This window comes from Felis catus, chromosome A1 (assembly GCF_018350175.1).
Source record: "Felis catus isolate Fca126 chromosome A1, F.catus_Fca126_mat1.0, whole genome shotgun sequence".
Lineage (NCBI taxonomy): Eukaryota > Metazoa > Chordata > Mammalia > Carnivora > Felidae > Felis > Felis catus.
Genome location: NC_058368.1, coordinates 28943129 through 28963311, shown reverse-complemented (window position 1 = coordinate 28963311; position 20183 = coordinate 28943129). Strand labels below are relative to the sequence as shown.

General features: G+C 37.6%; 1 protein-coding gene across 4 annotated transcripts in view; it reads right to left on the bottom strand.

Moving 5' to 3' along the window:
- The window catches only part of VWA8 (von Willebrand factor A domain containing 8), a 368120-nt gene that overhangs the window by 70771 nt on the left and 277166 nt on the right, over positions 1-20183 (bottom strand). The window contains exon 38 of one of the 4 annotated variants that reach the window (XM_045053516.1): positions 19411-19585. The exons of the other annotated variants lie outside the window; for them this stretch is intronic. Coding sequence (XP_044909451.1) covers positions 19553-19585 — 33 coding nt within the window. The 3' untranslated portion in view covers positions 19411-19552. Of the gene's footprint in view, positions 1-19410; positions 19586-20183 lie in introns of those variants that run through there. 4 annotated transcript variants of the gene reach the window in all.

The following is a 20183-nucleotide window of genomic DNA, read 5'->3' as shown; positions in this document are numbered from 1 at the left end:
GCATTAAACATGTAATAGGCTCCCTGGTAGCTCCTACTTTGGTGAAGTGAGCTGACCGGTAAAGGACTTATCTCCATCATGGGGATCCAACCAATCTTTTTCTTTCTGCTCTACCTCTCCGTGCTTGCATCTGAGAGGGGAGATCAGGTTGGTGCTTCTCCCCTCAAAGTTTAGGGGAGGAAGCAACAACCCACTTCAGCCTGCAGACTCAAGTTTTGCTTTCTTTGTTTTTAACTATTCCTGCATTTAGGATAGCTGAGTGCTGGTCCATTTACTAACAAATTAAATCATATACATTGGTACTTGGTGTCCCATTTGGCTAGTTTTCTTGTATTTATAGGTCTCTTGGTTGGGAATCCTGAAGACAGAAAGTGTAAGCAATAGGTAAGGCATTCCTAAATCTTTTCCTAATATCTAATACCTTCAAGATCTCAGGTTGCCTGTAACAAGTATGGAGATTGAATTAGTGGCTTAAAAACTGTTCACAAAGGAAAGTCCAGGCCCCGATTCGTTACCATTAAATTCTTACAAGTATTTAAAGAATTAGTAACAATTCTTCACAGACTCCTTGAAGAGGAAGGAACGTTCTTCAACTGATTTTATGAGGCTGGTATTATTCTGGTACCAAAACCAAAAAAGACATCACAAGAACATTACAGACCAATACCTTTTATGAATATAGATGTAAAACTCCTCAACAAAATAATAGCAAACCTGAGTCCAGTAATATATTATAAAAGGATTACACACTATGACCAAGGTGGCTTTATCCCAGGAACGCAAGGTTGGTTTCACATGAAATCTGATTAATGTAATACACCACATTAGTAGAATGAAGGAAAAAAAAAAAAAACAACCATTATCATCTTAGTAGATGCATAAAAAGCATTTGACAAAATTCAACACTACTTCATAAGAACACTCAACACACTAGGAATGGAAGGGATCTTACTCAACCTGATAAAGGGTAGCTACAAAAACCCCACAGCTAATATCATACTTCATGGTGAAAGACAAGTGTTTTCATTCTTGATGAGGTATGAGATAAGGATGTCCATGACATATGTATGTAATGTTTTACTGGAGAATCTAGCCAGAGCAATTAGGTAAGAAATGGAAATAAACATCCAGATTGGAAAGGAAGAAATAAAGCATCTGTATTTGCAGATAGCATGATCTTGTATTTCTAGAAAATTCTAAGAAATCCACTGAAATATATTAGAATTAATGAACAAGTTCAGTAAAGTTGCAGGATACAAGATCGATAATAAAAGTCAATTATACATTTGTACACAAACAATGAACAGTCTGCAAATAAAATTAAGAAAACAATTCCAGTTGCAATAGCATCAAAAGTACTGTAAAACTTAAACTCTGAAAGCTATAAAACATTCTTGCAAAAATTAAAGAAAAACTAAATAAATAGAAGTGTCTTCATTTTGATGGGTCAGGAGGCTTAATGTTTAGATTGTGCTATGATCTGAATGCTTCTGTTCTTCCAAATTCTTACGTTGAAATGCTAATGCCTGATGTGATGGCATTAGGAGACCAGGTCACTACAAGGTGCTTAGGTCATAAGAATGGAGTCTTTATAAATGGGATTAGTGCCTTTATAAAAGAGGCCCAGAGAACTTGCAAACCCCGTTCCACCAGATGAGGACATAATGAGAAAATGCTGGCTATGAACCATGAAGAGGTTCTTCACCAGGATGGCGCCTTGATCTTGGACTTGCCAGCCTCCAGAATGGTGAGCAGTAAGTTCAATTCAATCCCTGCTCAAATCCCAGCTGGTGTTTTTCTTTTTTTTCTCACAGAAATGACAAGCTGATTCTAAAATTCATATAGAAATGTAAAGGATCTGGAACAGCAAAAATAATCTTGAAAAAGAAGAAAGTTGGAAGACTCATACTTTTCAATTTTATAACTTAGTCAAAAGCTATAGTAATCAAAACTATGTGGTTGGTAGTATAAGGATAGTCATATAGATCATTGGAATGAAATTGGTAGTCCAGAAATAAACCTATACATCTACAGTCAATTAATTTTGACAAGGATACCAAGACAATTAAGAAAGAACTGTCTTTTCAACAAGTAGTACTGGGAAAACTGCATATCTACATGTAAAAGAGAAATTGTAACCCTACTTCATACCATATAGAAAAATTAACTACAATGGATCAAAGACCTAAATATAAGAACTAAAACTATATAAGATTCTTAGAAGACAACAAAAGTTATGTCTTCAGGACCTTGGATTAGGCAATAGTTTCTTAGAGATGATACCCAAAGCACAAGTAACCAAAGAAAAAAATCAATAAATTGGACTTCATCAAAATTAAAAAACTTCTAAGCTTCAAAGGATACTAGCAAGAAAGTGAAAAGACAACTTAAAAAATGGGGGAAATAATTGCAAATCATATATATGATAACGGTCTAGCATCCAGATGTATAAAGAATTCTTATAATTGAATAATAGACAACCCAATTAAAAAGTTGAGAAAGAATTTGAATACTTATTTCTCCAAAGAAGATATGCAAATGGCCAGCAAGCACATGAGAGGATACTCAACATCTTTAACTATTAGGGAAATGCAAATCAAAACCACAATGAGGTCCATTTCAGATCTACTAGTATGACCATAATAAAGACATACAACTGTTGACAAAGGTGTGGATAAATTGGAGCCCTCATACATTGCTGGTGGGAATATAAAATGGTGGAGCTACTTTGGAAAATAGTCTGGCAGTTCCCCAAAAAGTTAAACATAAAGTTGCCATACAGCCTGGCCATTCCACTCCTATAGATATGTATGCAAGAGAACTGAAAACATCTATCTATACAAAAATTTGTACACAAATGTTTATAGCAGTATTGTTTACAGTAGCTAAAAAGTGGAAACAACCCACATGTCCAGGAATGGATAAATAAAATATGATATATATATGAAATGGAAGCTATTCAGCAATAAAGGAAATTAAGTACAGATCCATGTTACAACATGGATGAACCCTGAAAATATGCTAAGTGAAAGAAGCCAGTGAAAATGGACCACATACTGTATGATTCCTTTTTTTTTTTTTTTTTTAATTTTAGAGAGCAAGAGCTAGCATGAGTTGGGAAAGGGGCAAGGGCAGAGGGAGAGAGAGAATCAAGCAGGCACCATGCTTAGCACGGAGTCCAATGCAGTGCTTGATCCCACAATCCTGGGATCATGATCTGAGCTAAAATCAAGAGTCAGACTCTCAACAGAGACAGACAGTAGATTAATGGTCGCCAGGGCTGAGGGAAAGACGGAATGGCTAACAACTACTTCCTGGGTACAGAATTTCTTTTTGGTGATGAAAATGTTCTGGAATTAGTGCTGATGGTGGCATAATTCCAAGAATATACTAAAAACCACTGAATTGTGTACTTTAAGGGGTGAATTATATCTCAATAAAGTTGTCATTAAAGAGAAACACCTCAGCTTAAACCGCCAATACCAATCATTGCTGGACATTAAGTGGTTTAATTTTTAAAATTATTGATAATTTGTTAAGTATAATACATACCAGGATCTAGAAAAAATAAATATGAGGAAAACACAATCCCTGGCTTCAAATACTTCAAAAGCTTACAAAGAAGAGTAATGCAGTTTCACAAGCAATTCAAGGTAGGTCGTGATAAGTACCATGTGAAAGGACCTAGTGGGTGGGGTGGGTCAGGGGAGGTAGCATTCGGGATGGACCTGTGAGACTGGATGGCTGTGACCCACAGAAAGAGGAAAGAAAGAACGGCAGAAGGGAGTGTGCTGCAGATGGAAAGTCTGTATGAGCCTAAGCACAGAAGGAGCAAGGATGGGCTCTACTGGGAAATAGCCACTAGTTTAGCATGTGGTGGAAACTGGGTGCTTCTAGGCTGGAGCATGCTGTGGAGGCTCTGAACCCCGGCAAGAGCAGGTTCTACCTCAGGTTGACAGTGATGCGATTTCTGAAGGTTTCTGACCTAGAGTGACATGTTCAGAGCTACTATTTATGAGCATTTAATTCAGCAGTTTATGTAGAATGGATTCGAGTAGGAGGACTCTGGACCTCAAGCACATTTCCATTTTTAGGCAAGGATTAGATATTGTGATGTAACTCTTTAGTTACTCGAGAATACTGATAGAATGCTAGCGAGGCACATTTGTTGTATTAGATGAACAACCTATGAGTTAGAGTCAGGCAGAAAATCATATTAGCTGTATTTCCTGTGGGCTAGTTTTACTTTATGTTTTTTTGTGAATAATTTTAAGTATAGCAGGTTTTTTGTTCTTAATATTTTGAGTATTGTTAAGGATTTTTTTTATTGTTAGTATTTAATTACCAGGTTATTGTTTTTCCGTCAATATTAAAATTACCAAAGGTGGGGTGCGTGGGTGGCTCACTTGGTTGAGTGTCTGACTTTGGCTCGGGTAATGATCTTGTGGTTTGAGAGTTTGAGCTCTGCATCGGGCTTACTGCTGTCAGCACACAGCCGGCTTCAGATCCTCTGTCCCTGCCTCTCTCTGCCCCTCCCCTGCTCATGCTCTCTCTCTCAAAAATGAATAAAAACATTAAAATTTTTTTAATTTGAAAATTTAAATAAAATAATAAAATAAAATTATTTTTATTAATTAAATTATTACATATATTATATATTTATTGTATAATAAAATATATTATGTTACAAAAATTATTAATTTAATTAATAAAATTAGCATTTTATTTCTACCAAGATTCACTTCCAACTTTATAATTTTTCTTAGTGTCAAAACAATTTATTTCCAGTAAAAAGACATATTGAAGCATAGAATTTAGAGGTCAAGGAGATATACTAGAATGCTTTATGTATACACTCAGCCTCACATCTCACAAGGAAGACATTCTACTACCAGTGGTTCTTGCAAGAGTGAGAGGTAAATTAAAATGATCACTGAGACAAATATCATGCCTCCACAAAACTGGCTGGGGCAGGAAAGAATCTAAATCCTTGGACTGTTCATCCCAATCCATTTAACTTAGGATCAAATGTATTACCCTCTCCCTCAATAAAAGTGTTACTACATATACTCAACAGGATTCCTAAAAATTTCAAATTTAATTCAATAGCTCTTTATGAAGTTTAAAATTAGCTCCCCATGCTCTATACTCATTCCTTTACTTATCATACAGATTAATTATCATAAATAATACATCTCACATTCATAGACTACTTTACAGTTTGCAGACAGAGCGCCTGAACATATGTTATCTCATTTGGTTTTTACAACAATTCTGTGAGGTAGCTGCTCTGAGTAGTTGCATTTCACAGATGCAAAAATGGAGCTCCAGAGAAGTTGAATGACTTGCCTAAGGGACTGGACACAACTGGGAATTAAATTCAGTTTTGGCCACCTGGTTCACAGGTGTTCATGATACAGCCACAAAGTAACAAGTGTAGGAAAAAAGGAAGGGTGGGAGATTTATTACCATTTGGTTCTCTGCCAACTTAGGCAATAGTCGGCTTGTGAACAGTGAGCTCATTTACAGAAACAAAAGATGTAGCCTTCTAAGAAACACCAAAGGAGTTTGCAGCTTTTATGACCCGTCGCAGGGATCTTATAAAAGCTTTAATGCCCCAATTAATCATATATTCATTTATTGGTTCACTGATTCATCACAAATTTATTGAGCTCTGGTCCCATGTCAGGCTACCAGGCAGATGCCTCAATGGACAAAATTCTGCTGTGGGGCAGCTTGCCCTTCTGACACACAGCAGTTATAGATCACATGCGGCCAGGGCACAGCGATACCAAGGAAGGAGGGATGAATTCAGCTGGGGGTGGATAGGCTGGAGCCATGTGTGCTTAGCCTTGAAGGGTGAGACACAGAAGTGGGTGATGGGCATCCCAGCCAGAGGGGACAATGTGAGGGAAGGCACAGGACATGAAAATGCACGTGGAAGAGCTATGTGGAGAGCGTTCTAGTTTCATCCTTCTCATTCTTGTCATGAGTAGAGAATTTTGCTTTGTTGCTCATAAAATGCATTAAACAAAACCACCCTGGGACCAGTTAGATTCCTTCCCTCACAATTAAGAGCTACATTACTCCTCATTATAACTTAAACAGCATACAAACTAAAAAAAAAAAAAAAAAAAAAAAAAAAGTACCTTTGATATACTATGGCTTTTCTTAGAGGATATGCACACAACTTAGGAAGAAGAAACATAATTTTTATCTCTTTATGCCTGGATAATATTTTGAGATATTTATGTTTACTTTTCTCCCTTTGTTTCCCCCTTTTCCTTTCCTCTGATTTAGGTACATTCCTTTTTTTTTTTTTTTTTTTTTAAATTTCAGGGTAGGTATATAACATGGCAGTAGATTTCCCATCTTTTTGACTTTTTATTCTAAACCTGGGGGTTTAGAATTCTCCTAATTTAATTAGGAGAACTAAAAAACTTTGTAGAGCAAGTAAGGGAATTTACCAACATAGGTAAGTTATTTGAAAAAAGCTTGTAAGGGAATGGGGTTTCATTTCTTGATACATCCCAAACCTGGTGAGAAGAAAGAGAGATCTGTGGGTCCTGGAGTGTTCTGTCATCACTCTATCCACAAAAAAATGCTGAGTTGTTGCCAAATTTTCAAATTAATGAGATTTCATTTAAAAGTCTGGATTTCGGTCTTCTCTTGAAACTGTCCAAGTTGAGCCTGCATTCTCACATGGCCACAGCGAAGTAGAGACTGCCCTCTTAGTTCGAAGGGGCATGACTTCCTGTTTACCTCAGACCCTCCAGATCTGTGTTCCCTATCCAGCACCTGTAAGCATTTGGTCTCCAGGACAGACAAAGAATGATTTTCTCCTCTAAGGGTACAATCTCCACTGAAACTAGTCTTTTGGACCTAGGGAAGCCATGTGGTGAAGAGGAATAAAAACATGGGCTTCTGAGTTGGAGAGAGCTAGGCTGAAATCTCAGCTTTGTTCGTTGTTTAGGAGAGTGATCTGGGGCAAAGTACTTAATCTAACCTCAGAATAGAACAATATAATGGTGGTTATGTATTGATAGCACCTAGCATATCCTAAGCAGTCAATTAAAAGAAAATCACTGGTATGGAGAAGTTCTTCAATGTATACCTTAATTTAAAAATTTTAAAAGTTTATTTATTTATTTTTGAAAGAGAGAGAGAGAGAGAGGGAGAGAGAGAGTGCACGAGAGCAGGGGAGGGACAGGGAGAGAGGTACAGAAAGAGAATCCTAACCAGGTTCTGCGCTGTCAGCACAGAGCCCAATGCAGGGCTTGAACTCATGAACCATGAGCTTATGACCTGAGCCGAAACCAAGAGTCAGATGCTTAACCAACTGAGCCACCCAGATGCCCTGATGTATGTCTTATTTTTAGATCCTATCTTCATTGTTGCCTTTTGTAGAAGGGCCTAAAGGATCAGTTTACAATCTATCTCATTTTATAGAACAAGAAATTAAGACAGCGTGACCGCTTAAAGTCACACATCAGTGGTGAAACCAGGAAGAGGATCGGGATCTCTTAATTCCTGACCTGAGAAAATTCTGTGAGCCTAACTTCACTAGAAGTTCTGAATTCTTCTCATAAATGCCGTTCATGTAATAGCCAAAGGTCTTCGAATGGAGAGAGCATTGACTCATGTCTTCTGGCTACCTCAACTACTTTTTAAATTATAACTTCCAAATATAGTGAAATGACAACAGTTATTAGTTATGGAAGTTCTATTAGTTGTTGAAATTATCTGAAATATTCCTGTTCTAAGCTCACAGACACCCTCGTGTGGTCAGTAGAAATAATAATTCCAGCCAAACGAACAAGAAAAATCTGAAGCTACTTAAAGTTAATGATAAAGTGTAGCAAGATGGGTAGATAGGCATCAAATAACAATAATAAGGAGCCCCTATAATAATATTATTTTACGCCCTGGCCAATGGCCAGAGGAAGAATTATTTCTCTCTCTCTGACCAAAAGAGACTGAAAGATTATAATGGATGATTTCTTAGGCCTTGTTCAGAACCTAACTCTGTAATAACATGAAGAAAAATATTCAACATATATGGTGGCTATATGATCTCATATCTTTGTTGATTTTTCTCCAATATACATGATTATGAGTGACAGAACATTCTGAGACTCTCTGAATATAACTGTTATGCATGGGTCATTCAACCTGAAGGCTCTGCTAAAACGTTTCCTGTCAAATGTAAGCACAACTCAACTAGTGGGAACAGAAGTATGAGGGAATATTGGAGGGAAGCTGATGAGCTATGAATGTTCAGGGTGCTCTGGACATCCATTCAAGAGAGCAGGTTAATTTGGAGAGTTGGTTAAATGGAAGTAGGTTAGAATGCTTCTTTTTTATTAACAGGGTGATCTAAGTCAACAGATAATACCCAGAGAAACCGCCCAACGAAACAGTATTTATACCAGCACAGAAAATCAGAGACAAAAGAAATTGGATCTACTTTTTATGCCACAAATTAAAGAAGTACTAAAAAAATGACTGAAGCATGTCAAAGGGACAAAGGAACTGGCTTGAAGGAGTCCCCACTGGCTAAACGAACAATCTGAACATCAAAATAAATAAGAGTGGCAATAGACTATCACCCATCAAATAAGGTAGAAATCCATGAGGTAATACTAATAAAAAAAACAGAGGGATAAGAAGGGAGGGTCCTTCCTTAGCTTAGAATGCCAACTGTTAATGTAGAAGAAATGATGCAATTGGAAAAAAAATCACTGTTTGACAACCACAGTAATAATAGTTGATTCAAATAAGAATCATTGGTGGATGGTAAAATTAATGAAAGAAAGCTTGATGAGAAATAAGATATTTACATAGTCTCAAAATGTAAGCTCACAAAAGACATATATTAATTATCAAAGGAAAAAATATTAACTTCACAGTGGAGAAACACAGTGGAGATAACACCTTAACCAGATATTTGAAGTTAACATCACCAGTAATGGGACAAACCAACACTCTGTGCCACCTAATAGGACACATTGAGAGAAATACAGCATCATTTTTGTGATATTCCTGCCATAGATGCATAAACTGGATCTACAATGCAGAAACATTAGTTAAACCCAAATTGAGGGATATTTTTATACAGTAACTAGCCTATGCTCTTCAAAAATGTCGTCATGAAAGCCAAGGAAAGACAAGAAAGTTTTGGATTGACAGAGAACATGATCTTGGATTGCTTCTTTGTGCTAAAAGGATGCTCTTGGGACGTGTGAAATTTGAATAAACTCTGTGGATTAGACATTAATGATGTATCATTGTTAACTTCCTGATTTTGAGGTCTGTATTGTGGTTATGTAGGAGAGTGCTTTTGTTTTGAGGAAATACTCCCTGAAGCATTCAGAGGTAATGGGGTATCATGTCTCTGACTTACTTTCAAGTGGTTCATGGAAAAAAAATATATGGAGAGAAAGATAAACAGTTTAAAAAAATTTTTTTTTTTAAATTTTTTTTTCAACGTTTATTTTTGGGACAGAGAGAGACAGAGCGTGAACGGGGGAGGGGCAGAGAGAGAGGGAGACACAGAATCGGAAACAGGCTCCAGGCTCCGAGCCATCAGCCCAGAGCCCGATGTGGGGCTCGAACTCACAGACCGTGAGATCGTGACCTGAGCCGAAGCCGGCCGCTTAACCGACTGAGCCACCCAGCCGCCCCTACAGTTTTAGAATATGTAATTAGATTTGGTGAGGAAAAATAAAAAATTAAATTATTTGTCTATACTTGAAGACAGAACTTATAAATAGGCATGGATTTAAGGCTCTGAAGGGAATGCTTTTCTTTCCTATTGTTTATTTATTTATTATAATGTTTATTTATTTTTGACAGAGAGAGAGAGACAGAGCATGAGTGGGGGAGGGGCAGAGAGAGAGGGAGACACAGAATCGGAAGCAGGCTCCAGGCTCCCAGCTGTCAGCACAGAGCCCTACGCGGGGCTCGAACTCACAGACTGCGAGATCATGACCTGAGCTGAAGTCGGATGCTCAATCCACTGAGCCACCCAGGCACCCCTCCTATTGTTTTTTTTAAAAGTATTTATTTATTTACTTATTTATTTATGAGAGAGCATGCACAAGAGTATGAGTGGGGGAGGGGCAGAGAGAGAGAGAGAGAATCCCAGGCAGTCTACGTGGTGCTTAAATTCATAAGGTCATGAGATCATGACCTGAGCTGAAACCAAGAGTTGGATGCTTAACCGACTGAGCTACCCAGAGGCCCCACTTTTCTATTGTTTTTATCAGCAGTTGTCCTAAACAAACAATATGCTTCTTTCAAATTCACCAAAGTTTAGAAGAAACAGTGAAAAACTCAGAGTGGAAGAATCAAGGCCTATTTCATAAAAGATATTCTATTGCAACTTTAGAAAGGTTTTATATACACACACATGCATATATATAAAGACATATGTCTCATATTTATAAACATAAAAATAAATATAAATGTTCTTTCTATTCTACCTATCTATCTACCTACCTACCTATCTACCTACGTACCTATGTACCTACCTACCTAAATATTTCTCAAACTGAATGAGGAGAATTATATTCAGAATCTTGAAGTCTGTTTAATCTCGGGAGCAGTCAGAAGCTTATACCTATAATCAACTGATTTTTAAACTTCTAAGTAATTTGGAATATAGGATAGGAAAAATATTATATTTTAGTATTAAGAGAGCCATAGTAACAATAATAACTTCTATTTATTGCTGTTAAATAGTCCTTATATATTTGTTGGAGTTCTACGGGTTAACTCCAACCAGATTCAGAACACATGAAATTTGTTTCTGATATTATGTCAGGGTTTCTCCTTTCTGGGCAATGACTTATATATGTAAATATGATGGCAGAGTGGTTGAGGTAATGATGACTCATAGTCAAATGCAGCACTTTCCCCTTTGGCTAGCACAAAACCTATTAAGTTTTAGACTTTCCTATTAGGGCTCTATAGATGTCATTCCTCTTTATGGAAAGGATTATTCAACCCATACCAGCAATGTGAAATGTAGGGCCTTTAATAGTGTTGTGTTTGCTTCTTAAAACAGAAATATCTAAAAGAAAAAAAAATAATGAAAATGATCCAATATTAGTAAGTTCTTTTCATTAGAGGAAAAACCCACCGTAATGCCATCAGAGCACTGTCAAGACAGACCTGACAATTTTATTCAGAACTTTTGCAACTGGAAAGTCTCATAAGACAATTGTAACTAGAATATTTATGTCCGCCTTACATGTGTTTAGAAAGTTAAGTATGTGTTTCTGAAGTATTCACTCTAGGACTTAAGTGGAAGATGAAATTAATGAATGCTATAGGTCATCACTGGTCTAATTACCTTCATATTGCATCTGGTAAAAGTCAGGTTTTATGAATGTTGTGCTGAGTGCAAAACAAAATGAATCCGATGATAGTTCTGGTCTCCAGGAAGCCCAACCCTAGAAAGGTTATCAGCTGTCACTTGCAAGAGGGTGGCTTTAGCTGTCAAAACTACCAAAAACAACAACCCCCCCCCCCCAAAACACATGGTCAAGTCTTTTGCTTATTCAGAATTTCTTTAGGGGTATTTCCCCTATTCCTAATTCATAATTTTGTAGTTCGGATGGGATTGATACAGCCTCGTTCATCCCAAACTCTAGGAGTGAAGGCATGCGTGACCAAAGTCTGACCAATTAAGAGTATTCTGTCCTTTTGGTCACAGTGATTGGTTCAGGATGGGCACGTGACCTCACGGGCCTATTGTAATACCCCTAAAGACTGTGTTGAAATTACTCGGAGAGACGTGCCCCTTTTACTGAGATTGCCAGCTGTGAGAACCATGTATTACCTAGCGCTATCAGGGCTATTGCTGCCACTAAATGGAGAAAGGCTTTGTAACAATGAAGCCAGAAAAAAGCAGAGCCAAGAGGAGAGAGACTAGGTCACATGACGTACATTGAGCCCTTGGTTTGAGCTGAGCCTAAGGCCTAGGTCCTCTCTTCAAAGGTATAGGGATACATTCTTCTTCTAACAGTCAACCCTAGCATTCCAGATTTATTCTCTGAAGTCATAAATGTCATGCAACATGCTTGTATCCTGAATCAGGTTTAGAATTAGCATGAAGGTCTTGTCCTAAGAGATCTACTACACAGCGTGCACGGTGAACTGAAGCAAAGAAAACCAGGAATATAAAGACTGGCAACTTGTTGAAGTATTAAAAAGATTCTGAATACATTTGGGGACTACTCAGTTAAATAAATTAAAGAGGTTTCTTTACTGGGACTTCTCAAAGCCAGATATTCACTAATTGTAATTTCATCTCTAAGAGGCTAGTAAGTTACAGTGTCTTCCAACAGCTTGAACATGGATTCCTTATTAAAGAGGGTTCTGAGAATATGCTTTCAAAAACAACTAAGTTTTTCTAAAAACAAAGCTCAGTTGTTCTGCTCATTTTCTCTCTATTCTCCTTAGCATCTAACTGTTTTCATGGTTTCAGCTAAAAGCTCCATGCTAAAGATCATTGTAACTCTCACTAGCTTTGATCTTGGGTCCAATGATCTATTTCCAATTACTAACTGCACACTGTTAATGAAGTATCTCACCATTACCTGAGACTCAGCATATACAAAATGCCTGAATCCTATCTCCTCTCCAACCTTCCTTGTTCCTACAATGATCTGCCATTTTGCCAGATATCCAAACTAGAAATGTCCATAATGTCTGCCTCCATGACCCATATTCAGCTTTTCCCCACCAAACCATACCCGCCCTCACAGTTGCCCTAGTTCACTCGGGGTTCTTTCCCAGACTGCACATCACTACCAAGTCCCTCTTTCTGATCTAGCCGCCACTATTATATTTTTCCTACTCAAGGACCTTCCGCAAATCCTAGGAATAGGAAACCTAAAAGCCTCATTGGATCTTCACACATCCTAATTTCTCCTATTTGGGTGACTCCTTCTTACACCACTCCCCAGAAGATACCCTTTGCTTTTAGTTGTTTGTCTTATAATATGCTACAGATATGCCTAAACAGACCAAAATCCTTTCAACTGCTTTTAAAAGTGTCCTGTGCCAGCAAGACTGTGCTGAAACTAAATTGCACCCTGTCTTCTGAGATTCCCCCAGCAGGTGTGTGTCTGGTGGCCCCAGACCCAGCTCTTAATACCCACCCCTGCTCTGGTATCCCCTCCACTGTCTCCTTGAGATAGTTGGTATTCAACCTGGATTTGCCCCCTGGGCTTTGTGCGTGCATCACACTGGCTGTGATATTTACTTACTGTTGCTCTGGTATCTGCACCAGGTCACTCTTGGATTTGTTGTGATCCATGCCTATGGCACAAATCATCCTCTTATTAAGGAAACACACAGTGCTCATTTATATCTCTGCCTGTGGTATGATTTTCAGAATGTCTAGAATTCTCTGACCTCTCTTTTTGAACTATCTAAAGACAAAAATAAAAGTTCAACCCAAGCCCCATTTCCTTCACTTACAACTTTCATCATACATATATACTTCCCTTCTGAACTACTATAGCACAGGGTCAAAACTCCCCAATTTACCATTGAAATACACATTGTTTTGTACTACATGCTGCTGTTTCATGACTATCAGCCTCAACTCTCCAGTCACATAGAATAAACTCTCTGAGGGTAGAAACCATGCTTTATGTTTTAGTATTCCACCACCTCCCCACAGGTCCTTCATTGGTGGGTACAGAGCAAGTGCTCCACAAGAACATTCTGGATGGTGGTTCTCAAGTGGGAATAGATATTTGAGTTCCCAAGGGACTCAAATATCTATTGTTTGTCCAGAATTGCTGTAATTCAATAGATGACCACCTGCCTATCCCAAAGAAATTCTACAGCTTGGATCACCACCATCTCCCTAGGAAATTATGGTTTGCTATTTTCCTGAAGCCAGGTCTAGAGTATATACACTGCTGTTATATGAAAATCAACTAGAAATACCGGATGCAGGTGGGGGAACCAACAGAGCTTTTAAGGAACTGAGATTCAACTAATACAGCCATTAGATTATAGATATAATGACATGACAGGAAAACTTCTTCCTCACCAAAAAAAGTATTTATGATGACAAATATGTAATTATATTTGTATCTGTAGGTGTCAAATGTTGCTTGAAATTTGTTGCTGGGAGGTGACTCACTAGTACCTATTGAGAATATACTTAAAGGTTTTCACTATATTTATATGCAGACAATTACTGATAAATCAATTAATCGAAAAGATGCAGTGATCTTTTTTGTGGGTATACAAACATGGTTGAAATAAGATTGATACTTGACTGGTTAAATAAAATCATGAGAACACAGCGGTTTGGAAAAGAAAAGCAACTTCTAAGTGAATAAAATGCCTGCTTCCTCTAGGACAGACCAACTAGTCTAGCTCCTCTGGCTTTTTGGTCCCAGCCGGTTGTCTGCTCTGCCCTACAGCTTGAAGGTTTCACACTCCTGTTCCAGATACAGTGCACTTTTCTCCATGGGATCCAACGCTTTTAGCAGTTTTCTGATGGAAGCAGAGTATCAACAGCTCTGTTGTTTGGCTATATAGGTCAAGGGGGAAATACATGGGCTGTGCTCTGCCTGGAAAGTGAGCAGAAGTCCATGGGAGAAGATCCATTTTCCTACCCCTATCTTCCTATCAGCAAGTCCTACAGAGGTTCAAATGAAACTAGTTCTAGAAAATCATTTTATTTATTGCAATTTTTTTTAATGTTTATTTTTGAGAGAGACAGAGAATGAGTGGGAAAGGGGCAGAGAGAGAAGGGGGGGAGACACAGAATCTGAAGCAGGCTCCGGGCTCTGAGCTGTCAGCACAGAGCCTGATGCGGGTCTCGAATTTACCAATGGTGAGATAATGACCTGAGCCGAAGTGGGATCTTTAACTGACTGGGCCACCCAGGTGCCCCTAGAAAATCATTTTAACCCCCAATCAGGCCTTGTGTCTTTTAACTTCTAATAAAAAAAATATTTTTAATGTTTGTTTATTTTTGAGAAAGAAAGAGACAGAGTGTGAGTGGAGGAGGGGCAAAGAGAGAGGGAGACACAGAAGCTAAAGCAGGCTCCAGGCTCTGGGCTCAGAGCCCAATGAAGGGTTTGAACTCAACAGACTGAGAGATCGTGACCTGAGCTGAAGTAGGACACTTAATCGACTGAGCCACCCAGGTGCCCCTTAACTTTTAAACCTTAAAATGAGTTATAGAGATATGAGACAACACATATAACGAATGCAGTTCTGAAAGTTGACTTGGTTAAGCGAAGCACTAGCCAGTGAATGTCCAACGCCTCCTATTTAATTTATTTTTGCTACCACTTTTTATTTCTCCATATACCATGTCTGGTTGGTTTGTTGTTTATTTAATTGCAGTACAGTTAATATCCAGTGTTATGTTAGTTTCAGGTATACAATATAGTGATTCAACACTTCTATACATTACTCGGTACTAAATTTCCAAGACATCTTTCTTGTTCTTTGAAGGTTCCTATGTTAAAAAAGCATCACATTTTTGTTTTATGATCATCATATTTTCTCTTGCCTGTCTGAGAATGTCAATTGTCACTTTGTGACATGTTTTTCTTCTTTCTGCATCATCTCTATTTTCTCTGTTCATTTCATTTCCATTTTTTTTTGTATAAGAGGCTATCCATTAATATTTAAGAAGGCATTAAAAAGTGGACTGAAGTTTTTGCATAAAGGCTGGTCTCAACAATAAGTGGCTCTTCTTGTAAGATTACTAAGGAAAAACTTCCAAATATTAGATCAGAAAGGTTTTCTTTTGGATATGTCAGTTTCTAGAAAGGATTTTTCTACTCTTCTGTTCAAAGGGTATAAATGTGGAAGTCAGCTTCATGGAATCTATATAAGAAAAGTAGACTTTCACTTTATCTTCTCACTGTCTACATGGTCTCATTCTTGTCCTCAATTGTACAAATCTCCATTACAGCTCCTGTCTTTGGTAAGCCTAGAGAAGAGCCAGTGGCCCCAGGTGCAAAATAGAGGAGAAAATCTGGCTATCTAAATGGTCTCTATACAGAATTTCAATTCATCTCCCAATTTTTGGTGCCACCCTGCACTCCAACCTTCAGAGGTACATGGTGCCTTCAAGCCCTGATGCTTTGTGGGCTTCTGCAGAGTACGGCAGCTTGCATCTTATTGGCTTCCCCCTCTGGAAGAATAGGTTTCAGCTCTCTCCAGCTGATAACTCCGTTATCACCCACCCGTTTATTTTCTATCCTCCAAAGCACTGCTGCGTCTGTAGTTCTCTTTGCCCCAGTGGGTTGGGACTGTTTTTTGATCCTTTATTGCTCTTTTACTGGGATTTTGGCAAGAGACAAAACTAATCACATGCGTTTGATTTATCAAGAGTTCCTTCCCCCTTCCTGAAAAACTGGGGTTAGGCTGTTTTCTGATCCTTTGATCATGCTCCTATCAGTTTATCTGCCATATTGCACTACAACTTATTTCATTATAGCTCTACTTGACTGTAAGTTCCCTGGGTCTGCACCTGTATCTTATTTATTTCTTTATCCTAGCAATTCTGGGTACTAAGCAAATGTTAATTAAATAAATGAAAGAATGGGTGGGATTATTCAGAGAGGTTAGAGAATGGTACCTGTGGCCTGACCTTGTGAGGAAATAGAAAATAAAAAGAGAGACATTTTTGGAATGTTATAAGGAGAGACCAAAGAGTACTGCGTATGGAAAAATTAAGAGAGACAACTCCAAATTTGACTTGCTCTTTTCACTGTTCTCAGAACTCAGGACTAAAGATGATGTATATATTTGCTGTGTGTTTTCTGGTCCTGTTCTAATTTGTCTTTTGAATAAGGCTAAACACTATAATCCTCTGCTGACAATTGTCCTATCATTCATTTCCTGCTTTTCCTCAAGTTGACAGGTTTAGGCACAGACCAAAATTCCTTTTTTGGGCCTGACAAAACTTTTCCTAAATAGGATTATAAACAAACCTCACACCTTATAACACAAAGATAGATGATGAATTATGTAACTCATTGGGTCATGGTTTAATATTAGGTGACTGGGTAACACTGCTTCCTTTTAATTTGGCTTTGCGTTTCCATATAAGCATTAAAGAATTCTATGGCCCAAATTCTAAATTCTAAGTTTCTAATTGTTATTTGTTTACTTACTCTGTGCCAGGTACTGATGCATTTCAGTCTTACGACAACTTTGTAAGGTACAATGGTATTATCTTTATATTATAACTGGAAAGCATAGCCAATAGGCTATACCTGCTTATGAATAAAATTACAATTTTATTTATAAATATAACAGGAGGATTTTATTTCTGTAGCCAATGTGATGTGTTGATTACATGTAACTATATATATAATAGGCTCAGAATCATAAAAATTCTAGAGCCATTAATTGTCAACATATTCATTGCATTTGACATCTCAATTTATAACTGATATATTACAGAATTAATTTGTTTTCCTTATACTTTAAATATTCCTAAGATTACTTCTTTACTGGCTGATATATTGTTAAATAACACACACTGAAGATATAGTACCATATAAAAGAATGATCTTAAGGCCTGTCATGAGAGAAAGGAGTTGAAATGCTTCTGTCAGTGATGATTTGAAAAGCAATTTCCTAAGGTTAGGTCTTTTCTATAATGAGAAAGCTAGGTGCTATTTCTGTTTTTAATATTAGTTTAAGACTCTATAGTACTCCTAATTATTATAATTTGTAGGATTATTATTTTTGTTGGATATGCACAAAAGGTTAATGAAAACTCATGGCCTCCCTGAAAGTCATAAGCTTGTTGATCTGCTTGTCTGAGGGAGGTGGTTGCTCATTTAATTTTAGTTATATTTAGCAATCACTGACAAAGTTGCGATCTAATGGAAGCACGGCTTCTGGAGGACTGTAAAAATCTGGTAATTTCCTTCTGAAATGATGTTTATAAGAAAGGAGGCTTGTACTTGTGAACTCATGAGTGTCATCCTACTTGACTGCAGACTTCTTTCTAATTCTTTGCTCAAACTGTATTCGTGGTTCAAAAAGAGCATCGCCAGTCTGTAACTGGCACAACTATGGGCTTCAGCACTTCCCAGAGATAAGATGGCACCATCTTGTCTGTGTTCCTAGTACTTCTTTCCTTTCTCTGATGGCTGCTAAATACTCAGAAATCGAGCAAGTTGATTATTAACCTTTGGAAGCGTGAAATCGGCCACGGAGGGAGTAGTTACACCAGGGAAATTGGCAAACATTATAAACTGCCCCACCTTTACCTCACCAGAGGGCTGGTCTATCAGCACACCACCGGGTAGTACACTCCCAGTGTACCTTATTCAAGTCTGAAAACCTTATTCAAGATCTAGATTCAAAATGGATTTCCATGGCTGGGAATTTCTCTAGCAGGAATAAACATGGGAAAATCATTAGAGGCATTGCTCAAATGCTACCGCATAGGCAAATGGCTAGGCCATCTTGCTGAATGTTTTTATGAAAATTAAAAAAAAAAAAAGCATTGCCTTTTTGGGCCAAGGAAGATCCCCAAAGATACATGTACATATAACAATCCTATGAAATATACATTGTTATACGTACGATAATGATAATGACCCACTGAATCAGACTGCTAAGTATTTTCAGTTACTGGCCAAAGTGAAGCACGTGGTGCAAGAGTAAACTATAAGCTACCCTTAAAAAGAAGAAAGAATTCTTCTGTATTCCAGGGTGGCTCAGTCGGTTGAGTGTCCAACTTCAGTTCAAGTCATGATCTCGCAGTTCATGGGTTCAAGCCCCACATCAGGCTCTGTGCTGACAGCTCAGAGCCTGGACCCTGCTTCAGATTCTGTCTCCCTCTCTCTCTATCCCTCCTTCACTTGTTCTCTCTCAAAAATAAAAAAAAAAACATTAAAAAAATTTCTTTAAAAAAAGAACAAAAAATTGTAAACCCTCTCAGAGTATGTGGAGAAAACATAGTCTGCATAGTGAAAACCTAAAGGTACTAATACAGCTCCAATGAAACGATCTACTGGTTTCCAAAACTGGAAGAAGGACTTACCATCTTACTGATATCTTAAAAAAATCCTTACTGTTGGGCTTGTAGTTAAAGAAAAGGCCAGTCTTGTTTACCAAAGTACAACAACTACCTTTACTCATATTCCTAGAGTATCTTCTTTAAAAGGGGTAAAGTCTTAGTGGTGCTTAATATAAATTAGTTATCTTTTCTAAGTATGTTTTCTGATGCCTCTACTGTGTATCTATTGTGTACCAGGCACTATCTTCACTGTAAGAATGAGTAAGTTGTAGTCCCACACTGTGTTTCAAAGATCCTATCCATTTTAAAAGTATACAGATAAGGAAGTACTATTCAAAGGCCTCAAAGAGATTCTACCAGTAACATACAGAGGATTTACTTTCTAATTAGTTTATTGTAATCAGACAATAACACTTGAAAGCTATAACCTTTTAGCTTTTGTGTTCCCACAAGAATAGTCACCAGGAGCTTTTTAAAGAAGATGGTTTGATTTCTGAAGAAACCTGTGGTGTAGCTTTAACAGCCTTCTTGGGATGAATCCAAGTATAACTAAATAAAAATATGAAAAATATGCTTTAGAGAGAACACTATGAAGCATGGTCAGAAAAATTTTGGCTTATAATTAACACATGCTTCTGAAAATATGAAGTCTAAAAGTAATAAATATGAATTCTTAATCATGGGCTTTTAGAACCACAGCTACAGTGACACTTTGAATTTGTTATAGTTGTTTGCTGTAAGAAAAACACACTTGCTATCAAAGCATGTAAAATTAATGAACACATTTTATATGAAGAGCTCAATAAACACTCTCTTGCAAACTACTCATGAAGGAGAACTATCAATGAATTCATTAAGCAAAAACTAAAATTCAAAGCAACAATGGCTTCAGAATTGATAACTCTAGAAGGCTGAAATGAAGCAAGATATAAAGGAAAGTGGTAAAGCATGTAACTGACATAGTTAATCTAAATATAAACAGTTCTTTTGCTATCATTCAAAAGACTCAAGGAAAAAAGTGGGTCAGTAAGTGGTGGGGTATTTGCCCAGCCTTCACTGTTGACCTAAAGGAGCATCTCGTGACCAACAGGAACCAAACAATACAGGTGTGTGTAAACCTCCTTAAACTAGTGAATGCAAAACAGGC